Genomic DNA, 13156 nt, shown 5'->3' with positions numbered 1-13156 from the left:
CCACATTAGATCAAGGTTTGACGACTACAGCATGGGAATTGATTTGAAATTAGGTAAAGCTCAGAAAGAAATTTTACAGAACTGAAGGTGATGATGCAAGCATCCATTTCAAGAGAAGAAAGAAAACACCCCGAAGTTGGAACAACCACCATCAGTAAAATGGTGTTTTACAAGGCATGTGCTATGTTATATTATATAGTGATTAACATCACCAGAAAACTGGTAGGGAGATGGCAACCGGGCTTGCATCCAAGGATAATCAGTAAAAATTGCGTCAGCAGCTTAAATGTACATGTATACATATAGCGTAGCACACCGGACCATCATTTCTGTTGCAGGATGAGTGCAGTTACCACTGATTTACCAAATAAAGTAATACTTCCTCTGAATCTCTGCAGCATATGAAATTGGCTTAAGCTTGAATATGGAGCACCAGCCAGAGTTTACAACGCTTCATTATCAAAAGAATTCAAAACTCAAGAACCTTCAAATGAATGGTAACAGGATTATAGCATTTGTTTATACACTAACAACTCCAGAGTTGATGAAAGAGCAGAAACTTCAGGACTAAAATTAAAAAGGAAACAGAACAGAATAAAAGAACGAAATCAGTCATTGTAGATGAATCTTTGCAACAATGACTTCACATTTATGCAGTATAACTAAAGCACCCAAAAAGGCTTTCCCTTTGATTATTGTTCTATAGAACATATACAAACAAGAAGCTTGTCCTGTTCCCAACCCCAAATCTCGGTTTGGCTTTCAGTTAAGAGAGAAACTTAATTGTGCAGCTGTTGATAAACATAAAAAATTAGTGTGGATGTTTTGACAATATTACTGACCAGCTCTTTTAATGTATGCCATTATTCCTAAACCAGCAACTAGAGCAGCCCCAGCTGCGACAGCACTGAATGCAGAAGCCCATGATCGAATGAGCATAATCCAGACTTCCAGACCTACCACCATTGCTCCCTGAATAATCTAAATGCAGTTCAAACCCTGCAAAAACCATCACTCATGTCAGACATTATGAGCTAATACAGAAATGTGTTCTGCTCTCTGAAAAACTCTACCCATCATGGTGGAGTTACAAAACACTATTTATCTTTAAAAAATCTTTCCAAAGTCTCAAACTAATGTCTAATGACACAAATCTGAATGCTCCAGACAAAATCATTCTTTACTTCAACTGAATAATACAAACTTTACCATTAAAAAAACCAGGAACCATTAGTACACACCTTCAAACGGCTAATCTTGCATGGTCTACTGCGCAGCAAGATCACTGCTCTGATGACAAAACACTTTGCATGGTTTTCATCATACTACAATAATGGACAACTATAAGCATGCTATCAATGGTAAAGATAATCAGAATTTATGATAATGACAAGAACTAAGACATTCTGTACCAGAATCTGAGGCAGGTTGTTGCGGTCAATGTCATCCCCACCACCTCTTAGTATTGCAGTTACAGATCTGTCAAACTCGAGAATCTGTATCCAGTAGCAACAACCCAAAACTCAAGTTAAAAGATTTGGGAAAAATTTAAGACCCAGAAATTTAAATGTACCCATCTTTTCCTACAACCAGCTACTACCAGTTTAACTTCACAATTTAAAATGAAATGAAATTGACAAAAAGTGACAGAAAATTCAGAACTTGGGCAAAGGCAAAAATGACCACCGATTTTCAAGTAAGTACTACAATGCACACAATAGACTTGGGTTTGCATCAACAAATCAAATGAATGCCACATGCAAAAACGAAAGATGATATATAGTTATTTAATGGTGTTATATAAGATGCAGAGCATGTAGCATACCACAAGTAAATCTATGCATTCGGCCCCTTTTATCTTGGACTTTGAAAGCAAAACCAATGGCATCCCAGGTGAAGGATAGGAAGAGATCTTCCAGTTTCTCCTTCAGAAGCAAATTTCGTGGAACCTTCACTGTAATTCCACAATAGTAAGTAATATTAGTTGCAGAAATCAGAACCAAATAAGTTTGAAATATCAAGCATAAAACCTTCGATCATCTCATCATCATCATGTGGACTTAAGGCCATAGCAGAGTCCCAAAACTTCTGCCTCATGTGTGTTTGTTCGCTTCATTATTTGCTCCAGCAGTACTTCCCGATATTAAGGAAAAGTGTGTGCAACTATATTAATTGAAATGGTGAGAATAACGTAAGGAAGCAGAGACAATTGCTGGTAGCAGTATTCAATCAAAGCAATTCTCCACAGATTTGAAACAAAATGTGACAGATGGCACCAAGAAATAAGCATTCAATCAGTTAGCCAAAAAATAGCCACATATGTACAACTAGAATTATAACTCAGCTGTATAAATCCAAGGACTGCCCCAAATCATATGTAAACAAGAACCAACTTCCAGATCAGTATAACGAGTGTAAAACGGTTATGTAACTTTCAAAAAGTTGATATTGAAAGAATGAATGTGTGAACATGTTAGGACACCCATACTACCAAACAAAATAAAAAGCAATATAATTTGCATAAAAAACAGTATAGAACATTATATAATCAAAAAAGGGTAAAGACTTGACTTACAGTGGCCACAGCAGCATGAGTAATTGGATTACATCAACGACAGCAACCACCACTCCTTCTGTAGTATCACCTACCATCAAGAACTGATGTACGATATACTACTATTTACTGTTAAATAGTAAATTACCTCATACCACTACAGGAAGGTGCAAAATTTCCCATCATGCATGACATGCAGAGCATCTACTATTGGTGTGTCAATTGTTGCACATTTGGATTAGAGGCATGACCTGTGCATCAAATAAACACCGATGATCATAATCAGGAAACCTTTTATTATTCTCTCATGAAGCACAATAAGGACATGTTCCCAAACATTAAAGAATGGAACTGCTTGTATCATGTAACATGGTTGAATGAAAAAGCATCAAGATGTTTTCCAGTTAATATTGACATATCATGTTGCATCAGAAATAGATAATAAACCGTCTCCACAAGAGTGACTCAGGCGAAAGATTTTGCGCAATTACTCGCATCAAGATATCCTTCGAACTAAACAATTGAAATAGAAAAATATTAAAATTTCTATTAAAATTAACAATAAGAGAATAAAAGTTCACTAAAGTATTTAAAAGTAAAGCAGATTAGCAAATGGGGTCCTTTTTTTTGCTCAGTGGTGAAGTGGAGTTTTAATGAAAATGAGACTCACTAAAATACCCGTGGTTTGTTTTCGCTGTTACAACAGCAGAGCTCATTCGAAGTTCCAGCATCTTTTTTGTTGCCATCAAAAAGTGTCAGTTGGTAAAATTGTAACAATCCGACAAGATCACTATGTATTAGAGAAATGTACTTAAAGATATTACCCTGTTGATAAAGAATACAGATATAAGATACCCCATAGAATTTCAAAAGGAGTAATTTACCTACTTTGTTTCTCAGCATGATTGTAGAGAGATGGCTTGAACATCCGTTCTCGAAGTTGTCTAAATGTATTGGGACTGCTTAGCAACCCAAAAAGAGAAAAAGTAACATGATAAAAAATAATTCTATGATGAAACTACTACAAAAAATATGATTATACAAAAGCAGAAATAAAATGATAGAACTGCATGAAGATCTTAAGAAATATATAGCCTTCTCTACCAACCAGAAACGGATGCTCCCCAATGCTTTTCAACAAATCAACAGTGCAGCAATAGCCTTTCCCTTTTCAGCTGCCTTTCCATGGAGCAATAGCATCATATAAACACTTGCTAATCTGTAATGCATGACTTCTCCATTTCAACAACAGGCAGATGTTGAATTTTCCTGTATGGACACATATCAGACACGAAATCATCAGAAAAAGTGTGTGTAATATCAAAGAATGAGTCGATGTACCTCAGATGTGAAACAACCGCCACTCTTTTGGAGGGCTTCCACAGCAAGGGTGTCAGATAGAACAAAAGTTGGGTTCCTAGTCATAACCTTGGATACCGGTGTCTCTTCAAGATTAAGCTGACGAGCAATAACTCTTGTGCTATGTCCTTCATCAACAAAAGGAATGAATAAAATCAAGCATTAACAGCTGTTGAACTATGCAAAAGCAAGAAAACATTAAGGTTTTTTTTTTTCTTTTCCATTATGTTCATACCTTGTCTGTAAGATTTCACAAAGTAATGCATTGGAGTCAGTTAGCAACAAAGCATCAACTCTACGAGCAGCCATTCGCGACAAGCTTCTTGAACAGTTGTACTTTCAGGTACTGTAAGGGTTTGACAACCGCAAACCGTTTTACAGTGCGTTCTCCAGTTAAGCCCTGTTCCAAACACAGGTAGAAGGAGAGGAAGATTCAGTGAATATAGTTGCAATGCATAAAAATTTTAATCTAGGTTAAAATCAACACTTATGTGTCTGGTAAAGTCATGGAGATGATATATTTATACTGTTATTTCTGTATTACGACTATGAGCTTCTATCAATTGTTAGGATCTTAATTGATTATCTCAACCATCATATTGTTTTGTAGGTTTCAGCATCCAAGAAAGTAATTAAAAAAAAAAAAAAGGGCCAGGATCCTTAAATTAATTATTATATGTTTGATGAATAAAATTGGAAACATAACACTAAAACATCTACGGAGCAAAGGATTCTAACTGAAGGACAAGAAGTTCAACGGTACAACGTAACAATGCCTGTACACCAGTCCCTAACAAACTAATAGGTAATGGCTAACAGTGCCATAGGCACATAGCAACAGTCTTTTATATGCGTTGTACACAAGTGACCCTCAATTCAATTTCTTCCTAGAATTCTGAGGCTTGAGTAGAGCACTACATATCAGTACATAAAAACTCTCCAAAAATTTAAAGAAAGAAGAAAAAGAAAAAAGGGAAAAAAAACACGACACAAATGATAAGTGAACCTACAGAGTACGAGAAGCTGAAAACGATCTTCGTATAGTGTCAGGGCCGCCATTCTCGGTTTCTTCCTCCCACCGACAGAAGGATTCGATAAAGACAGCTTTTCCTCGAAGAACCCTTGGCTTGCCATTTCCTCCTCCAAAACACTGAAACAAAAACACAGAGAAAAAGAAACTCAAAATAGATAAACATAAATAATACTAAAATATAAAGCAAATAACAGAAAATATATAGTAACTCCGTTTAATTGTTGAGAAAACTCGAAATCCAACAGTCAATTAAAAACTACAATTGACAGATTCCACGGTCCAATCATGAACAAAGAATAAAAAGTAAACGATAAGAGAAACGAAATTCAAGATAAATTTTGTGCGATGACGATGTAAGCAATCCGATGGTTAACAATTTTCCGGGAAAATGAAAAGATAGGTGCCGGAAATTTAGTTTTTCCCGGGAAAATGCACCGACCGGAGGGAGGGAGAGAAAGGGGAGAGATTGGAAACCCTACGAAATGAGAGGACGTTAAATTTGTTTCTGGATGGAGGGGGACCAGTAAGATTCGACCACGTCAACGATTTGAAGTTAGTTCTCCAATTCACGGGATTTTGTGAGGTTTTCAATTTCCTCAAGGTTAAATGCTCTAAATATTAATTTGAAATACCACTTATATCCTCACGAAAGATATGAACCACGTGCTAGATGAACAATGATTTTATTCTAAACTTTTAGAATTAATAAGTATTATATGATTAAGATATATTTGAAAAACTAACTATTGTCTTCTCATTTTATGATTTTATTATATTTTTAATGAATTATAATAATATGTATTTTATACCAACAAAAATTGGATTTATATAGATGAGGTGTAAATTTTTTAAATGAACTCTGTTAGTTAGAAATTAGAGTCATCATAATAGATTTGGATTTGTTAAGATATAAGTAGTACACGGTGAGGTTAGCACGACTGCATGCCCCACATGACATGCTCTGTCCACGTCCTCCAAAGAATGGAGGGTTGGAGACCGTCCAACGAAGACCAAGTGGCATTCTAATGTTCATCTCAATCCCTTACGCCCAAAAAGGCCGAACGACTTCCACGTATCCAAAGTTATTATAACGAAAATTGGTATCTAAAAAGTTTAAAAATGAAAATTAGGACCTTCCATCATATGCTGTTAGAGAATTCATTTGTTAAAAAGACAATACAATAATTTCATGTACAATCACCAAACTTTATTTGAAAAATATTAGTCATTTTTTAAATTACTTTAGACCCTTTAATTTTTAATTTCAAATACCCTCAAAAAAGTTAAAAATTAAAAAAAATAACCCCCACCACCCATACTTGCCAGATTCTGGCAACCACCGTCGTGTGGTGAGAAATCTGTCACAACGGTCTACCAACCCATAAATGGCCGGTAATTCACCGATATGGTCTTTTCGGCTAGATCCACAGTGGATTGGCGAAAAAGACTAGACTGGTCGTAGTTGTCTGGCAACGATGGCCACAGTCAACGACGGCCACATCTTTGGCCGTCGCGGCCAAAGATGGAGTTTGGCGACTGTCGGCGGCCAAATCTAACAAAAATCTGGCCTTTTCAGGCCAGATCCATGGTGGATTGTCGGAAAAGCCATATCGACGCGGTACGACACAGATCCGACCGATCTATGTCGTAACGCAATTTCCCGGCTAGATTCCGACGGTGGTAGCCGGAATTGCACTGCAGGTGGTAGGGGAGTTTATCAATTTACAAAAATTCAATATTGGGGTGTTTAGTTAAATTAGCAAACTTAAGGGGTTTTCTAAAAATTTTAAATTATAAAAACAAAAATATCAAACTTTCAAGGGCATTCTAATCTTTTCACTATAGTAAATGAAATCACTAACAGCACATAACGAGAAGTACCAGTTTATTGTTTCTAAATCTTTGGGTACCAATATTATTAAGGTAACCTTGGATAGGTTTGGACCTCAAATTGATTGGATTTCAATGCTCATATATTTAACTCAATAATACTATTCTTAAAATTGGATCAATGTTGATTCATTTATTTTTATTTGATAGGAATAGGGCTGTGTAAAAAAAACCGATAACCGAATCGAGCCGAACTCGGATTTTCGGGTACCCGAAAACTTGGATCAGTTTCGGGTAGCTTTTATAAGATACCCGAATTTTCAATTTGGGTATCGGTTATTTAATTTTAGGAAACCGGGTACCCAGTTTAAAAAAAAAAAAAAAATGTCAGACTAAAACCCAAAAGCCCCAAATCTGAAAATTTCAAATGCCCTAAAACTAAAACCCGTCACTCTCCACTGCATAAACTTCCAATCTCAGTCTTCCACTCTTCGTCAGTTCGTCTCTTCTAGTACTCAAGTCCTGCAGGACCTGCACACAGTCGCACTCAAACTGTAGAACTAAACATGAGTTGTTGCCAGTATTGATTGGCTGCAGTTGCAACTAAAACTGCAGAACTGAAAATGAGTTGTTTCCAGTTTTGATTAGCTGAAGTTGCAATTAAAACTGCAGAACTGAAAATGAGTTGTTGCCTTAAGTAGCTGAGCAAGTTCTTGAGTAGTTGAGCAAGTTTTTTTTTTAGAGTTTGTGCATCGGTTGACTGAAGGGATTAAAGGAGAATAGAGCTAATAGAAAAAGAAAGAGAGTTTGAGAATTTGAGAGGGGATGTTGGTTAAAGAAGTCAATGAATTTGAGAAGAACTGCTGGTTAGGAGTTACGACAACTGGAATATTCGGGTAAGAAAATCAGATACTCGGTTTGTGGCCCGAATTTTCGAGTACCCGTAAAACCGGTTGGATTAGCGGGTATATTTTTGCAGGTACCCGAATATTTGGGTACCCGGTTTTTGGTCAAAATCGGAGTGGGTACCCGGTTTTGCACAGCCTTAGATAGGAATATGAAATTAATTTTTGGAAGAGATCAGTGTGAATGTTATTGGATTTGTATTTTACAATAAGCAAAAGTAGCACCAATGTCGATATGTCCGAGTGGTTAAGGAGACAGACTTGAAATCTGTTGGGCTTCGCCCGCGCAGGTTCGAACCCTGCTGTCGACGTTTTTGANATTTTAACCCTTGTAATTTATGTTTATTTTAAATTTTATAGGAGGTTTTATGTAATTTTGTAGTGGACTAAATTGAAAAAATAAAAAAAAATTTGGGCCCAGTGGAGGGTCCGAGCCCTCCTCCTTAGACTTGGTTCCGTTTTGGGACCAGGCCTCTTAGGATCGGTCCTAGGACCCCAGTCCCAAATGTCCACCTCTACATGTCGGTATTGTGAGAAAAAACTTATAAGATTGAGTTGTAAATATAGTATCGCTCATAAAATTATGTATAATTTTAATCAAAATTTTGTGGCTAGAAATAATACCATAAATAAACAATTACATGAGGATGGTCTCTTTTATTTAAGTTGAACTAGTAAGCTAAGGAGAAGGTAGCCGTTCCAACTTTAAATAGACGCACAACTGAGTTTTTTTCGTTTTTTATTTGTCTTCTCAATCTTCAATTCTACATGCTGCTAAACACCTAACTATAAATCTAACAAATGACATGGACTGTAATGTTTTAGTTAATTTAATTAATAATACAGTCCAAGTTACTTGAACTGAAATGGATGCTCTTTAGAAGAAAGAATAAGGGACTTTGCGTGAGAATTTTGGTCTAGCATGCCAGTATCTGTGTCTCCACAAGGAATGATTGTGTATAGTTTATGTGAAACTCTAGTAAAAGTAGAGACGCTCAAACTAGTTTTTAGCATTTAGATGCCATCCTTGCTGCGTTAAACCTCCCAAAATATGGCCTTATATGTCATCCTTCGATGCTTTTCTTTGTCAAATACTTATACTGAGATTTTATAAAATCTATCAAAACATTCATTTATAATTGTCAGACTAAACCGTGTTTGAAAATCTTTTTAATCAATCTCAAATTCGTCTTCCGATAAACACATCTTAAATCTAATTCAAGTTTCCGAAGGAGAATTGAATACTATTACTTTATAGAAGTATTAGACCTGCTGAACTGTTGGGTCCCTTACGCCACTTAACACGCTGCCAACTTGTATATAAATATAAGAACTCTCCTTACAAAACAATTTGATTGTGTCTTTATGTTATTTTTAGTATAAACTAATGTTCTATTAATATCCCATGGCCATTGTTGAGTAGAGTGCTCAGAGACAGTTTCAACAATGGTCGATTGGGCACCCATTATACTTGGAATGCTGCTGTTTATTCTCCTCTCTCCTGGCCTCCTCTTCCAGTTACCCGGCAACCAACGCCACATAGAATTCGGCAGTTTCAAAACCAATGGCAAGGCCGTCCTCGTTCATACTATCCTCTTCTTTGGCATCTACACCATTCTTCTTTTGGCGATTGGCATTCACATTTACATGGGCTAATTAATTCTTAATTGGTTTGATTTTCGACATAATGGTTGGATTGTTTTTTTTGTGGGGGTAAGCAATTTTTTATTCCTGTATGTTTCATACTGTAATTGATTTTGGGTTGATTGGCCATTATATGTTTGCGTTGTAAACCGTAAAATAGATCGATTTAATTTTCAGCTTTTATGTGTTATGTGATCTATGAATACAAGCAATTTCTTCGTCACATGTCTCCAGTGCACTGTTAAGGTACCAGTTTGATAAAATTATTGTTGGTAACCATTATATAAATAATTAGCAAATTGGTGTTTTTTTTTTTAAATAACATTATCTACTAATATAAATCAGTCATTCATGTGGCATTTACGTTATTAATTCCCGGCCATTATATTAATTTGATAGGGCGAATAGCATTCATCTACCCATAGTTTACCTCAAAGAAAATTTGATACCAGAAGGTTTGGAAATGACAAAGAGCCACTTTCCATCGCATTCGGTTAAAGTTTCTGCCTGTTAAATGACAACACTGCTCGAAAAGACTGAAACACCCTTAGAAGTTTGAGATAGTTTTTTATCTTCACTTCGTCGTCTCTTTTTCGTCGTGTTTTCTTCAGAGTCTAGTCCAATCCCCACCTTCCTCCACCGTTGCAAACTTCTCAAAACCACTAACAAACACATCTTCATAACCTTGAACAAATTTTTCAGAACCGAATATCGCCAACATTTAGCAGCCAATAATTCCCTCTTTCTCCGTCCCTAATCCACAGCTATCGTTCCATTCTCCCCTTCCCTAACACTACTTATAACGCCTCAAATCCCACCAATCCTCTTCCGTCTCAAGTCCCACCAACGCCTCCCACCCTACCACTACCTCCACCCCACTTTATTCGCTTCATATTAATTCACTCTCTCCTCACTCAATCAGCCACCGTTGTTTTCTCCTCTGTTAATCTCGGGCACAAAGATCTTCCCACCCCTTCTCTTTTCTTTTTTATTTTTTCTGAAAAAAAAAGCCCAAAAGAATTGATTGCGACTATTTTGATTGTTTGCTGAGGATTATGGAGCTATGGATTGTTTTGCGCGGCGAATTGGGTGCGGATGATGTCTTTTTGGGGTTGTTGGGCTGGTAGGTTGCTGGACATGATGGAAGGGTGAGGTGGGTTTGTTGGGCATGAGAGAAAGGTGAACGAGGTGGGTGGGTTTGCTAGGTGAAAGAGGGAATTATTGGCTGCTAAAGGATGGTGATATTCGGTTCTGAAAAATTTGTTCAAGGTTATGAAGATGTGTTTGTTAGTGGTTTTGAGAAGTTTGCAACGGTGGAGGAAGGTGGGGATTGGACTGGACTGTGATGTGGTTGTGGGATTGATTTTGCAAGGAGATCTTGTGAAAGAGGATTTAGGAAATTCAATTTTAATTAAATAAAATTTACCCCTTTACTATTTGAAATCTGGCCAAATCCAAGAGAGAAGAAAATGGGTAAATAAAGAGATGGAAGAAAACAGACTATAAAGAGACGAAGAAAGTGAAGATAAAAATAATCTCAAACTTCTAAGGGTATTTCAGTATTTTCAAACAGCGTTGTCATTTAACAGACGGAATTTGATGAAAAATGGCTATTTGTTATGTTCAAAGCTGGTGGGTATCAAATTATATTTACAGCATGTGATGCATGTCGTCCGCCCTAATTTGATAATGTTATAGAGAATGGCGTTATCAGTGGACCAAAATTTAACTTCGCTGGATGAATTTGATAAATTTTATCAATTTCTGAAATATTATAGAATAATTAATTAAAATGATAAATTAATCTTAAATGAATATAATTATCGTTAATTTCTTCATTTAAAATATCGCTAAAACCCCTGTAATCAAAGACAGTGAAAAAAGAGATCCATAGCTTAAGGATTGAGCCTTGATGAGTTGTAATTTTCGGGAGTTACCAATCACAAACGAGACAGCAAACAAAACCATTTGCAGGCCCATATAAAACTTCGACGCAGATATCTTATCCCAAGAACATCACAACCGTCGAAAACTGCTTAGAGGTGCTGACACGTTCACCCATGTAGTTATTATTTGTAGCATCGTTTTTAATGAAGTTGTCCATTTGTGTTTTTTCTCCATCTCTATCTGTTTTATATTTTATTTCACACTGCACTTGCCTTTCCCAGATCTTTCACTTCCTCATATTCTTCTAAATCAGTAAATCTTCAAACCCATTTTCTTCACTTAGGCAGGCAAAGCAACAATGGCAGATTGGGGGCCTGTTTTAATAGCGGTGGTGCTGTTTGTGCTGTTGAGTCCTGGGCTTTTGTTTCAGATTCCTGGGAGTAGCAAAAACAGAGTTATTGAGTTTGGCAACATGCATACCAGTGGTGCATCTATTCTTGTTCACACAATTATCTACTTTGGCTTAATTACTATATTCCTTATAGTCATTAATGTTCACGTTTATACTGACTAGCTCCTGCTCTTTGTGTTGTACTTTGACAATTTATTGGTTTTAATTACTTTTCCTAGTTTATGCTTCTGTTGTTGTTTCTTTGATTTTTGATAATGGAGTTTTACGCTTTTCTTATTTTTGTTTAATATCGTGAAATACTTAGGGATGAATCATACATGTATGGAATGGATTGATATCATTTGCTTGCTTCTTCTTGTGTAATGGTCTCTGTCTGAGTTTAAAGCAATGAGCATGATGTTACTGTAACCGTAAGAAGTAACTTTTGTGAATTATCTCAGAGACTACCATCTCTAGCTACAAACACCAAATCGGTACCACTTTCACAACATTTTATTATTGCATCTTCAACCCTTGCACCAAATATTAAAAAAAAAAAATTTATTTTAGGATATTCTTTATTTTTTTATTAATTCTCAAGGATTAATTCATTTCACTTGGTGTGATGCTATTTATCCACACCAATTTGGTGAAATGAAATAGTCGTTGAGAATTAATAAAAAAAAAAATAACCAATTTGGTGTGATTACACTATAAATAGCCTCCAAATCTCTCATTTTTTTCATATCACTCAATCTCTTATTCTCTTCGTCTCTTTACTCTCTACTCTAAATCTCTAATCAAATTTCCATTCAATTTATATTTATATTTATAATTTATTCGTATTATTTATTTATATTATTCTATTTTTCAATTTCATCTCATAATCATATTATTATTTAATTTTTTTCATTTTAATTATTTGTTAAAATTAACTATTTATTTATTATTTTTTAAAATTAATTAAACTTTTAGAAACTTACTAGTCTACCCCTGAAAATTATTAAAACCCTCTACAGAATTTCATTTCGCCCCTAAATTAAAAAAAAAAAGATAAAGGGGGAAAAAGAAATTCTGTAGGCCCATAGGACCGCTCTGGGTTTTAAAATTGCTCATGGGCCTAGGAATGAGCGACCGGTCCCAAATGAGACTAGTCCCAAAAGGACCAGTCCCAAATAGGCCTAGACTCGGGCCTGCTTAGGACCGATCCTTGACTAGGTCCAGTAGGTTATATAGATTATTTAATTGTCCTCCTTTTTAAATATTAATCATTATTTTTTGAGACATCTTTTTAACCCCCTACATTTGAAATTTTGCTAAAACACCCAAATCGTATAAAATTTTAATTTGTAGCAAAATCACCCCACCCACCCCAAGCCACTGTCGGCAACCAGCCACCACCACCGACCACCATCGACAGTCGACGGAATGGTGCATGATTGGCCATATATGGCCGGTCGTGCGCTAAAAAAGCCGAAAATGGCCATGGGTCACAAATCCATGGTCGAAAAACAGCCAGATCTATGGCTATTTCATGGCCAAAGATCTGGCCT

General features: G+C 36.1%; 1 protein-coding gene, 1 non-coding gene and 1 pseudogene across 2 annotated transcripts; 2 read left to right on the top strand and 1 right to left on the bottom strand.

Moving 5' to 3' along the window:
* Positions 1 to 834: 834 nt before the first annotated feature.
* LOC116117955 lies at positions 835 to 5047 on the bottom strand (annotated as a pseudogene).
* A 2863-nt stretch (positions 5048 to 7910) lies between these two features.
* TRNAS-UGA lies at positions 7911 to 7992 on the top strand. The gene has a single exon. It is a non-coding gene; the product is annotated as a tRNA-Ser (tRNA).
* Positions 7993 to 11441: 3449 nt separating this feature from the next.
* On the top strand, positions 11442 to 11879 carry LOC116117951. The gene has a single exon (XM_031403933.1). It carries the CDS (start codon positions 11571 to 11573, stop codon positions 11784 to 11786), a length of 216 nt encoding a protein of 71 aa, XP_031259793.1. The 5' UTR covers positions 11442 to 11570; the 3' UTR covers positions 11787 to 11879.
* Positions 11880 to 13156: the final 1277 nt, after the last annotated feature.

This window comes from Pistacia vera, unplaced genomic scaffold, assembly GCF_008641045.1.
Source record: "Pistacia vera cultivar Batoury unplaced genomic scaffold, PisVer_v2 Contig828, whole genome shotgun sequence".
Lineage (NCBI taxonomy): Eukaryota > Viridiplantae > Streptophyta > Magnoliopsida > Sapindales > Anacardiaceae > Pistacia > Pistacia vera.
This window is presented reverse-complemented; position numbering and strand designations above follow the sequence as displayed.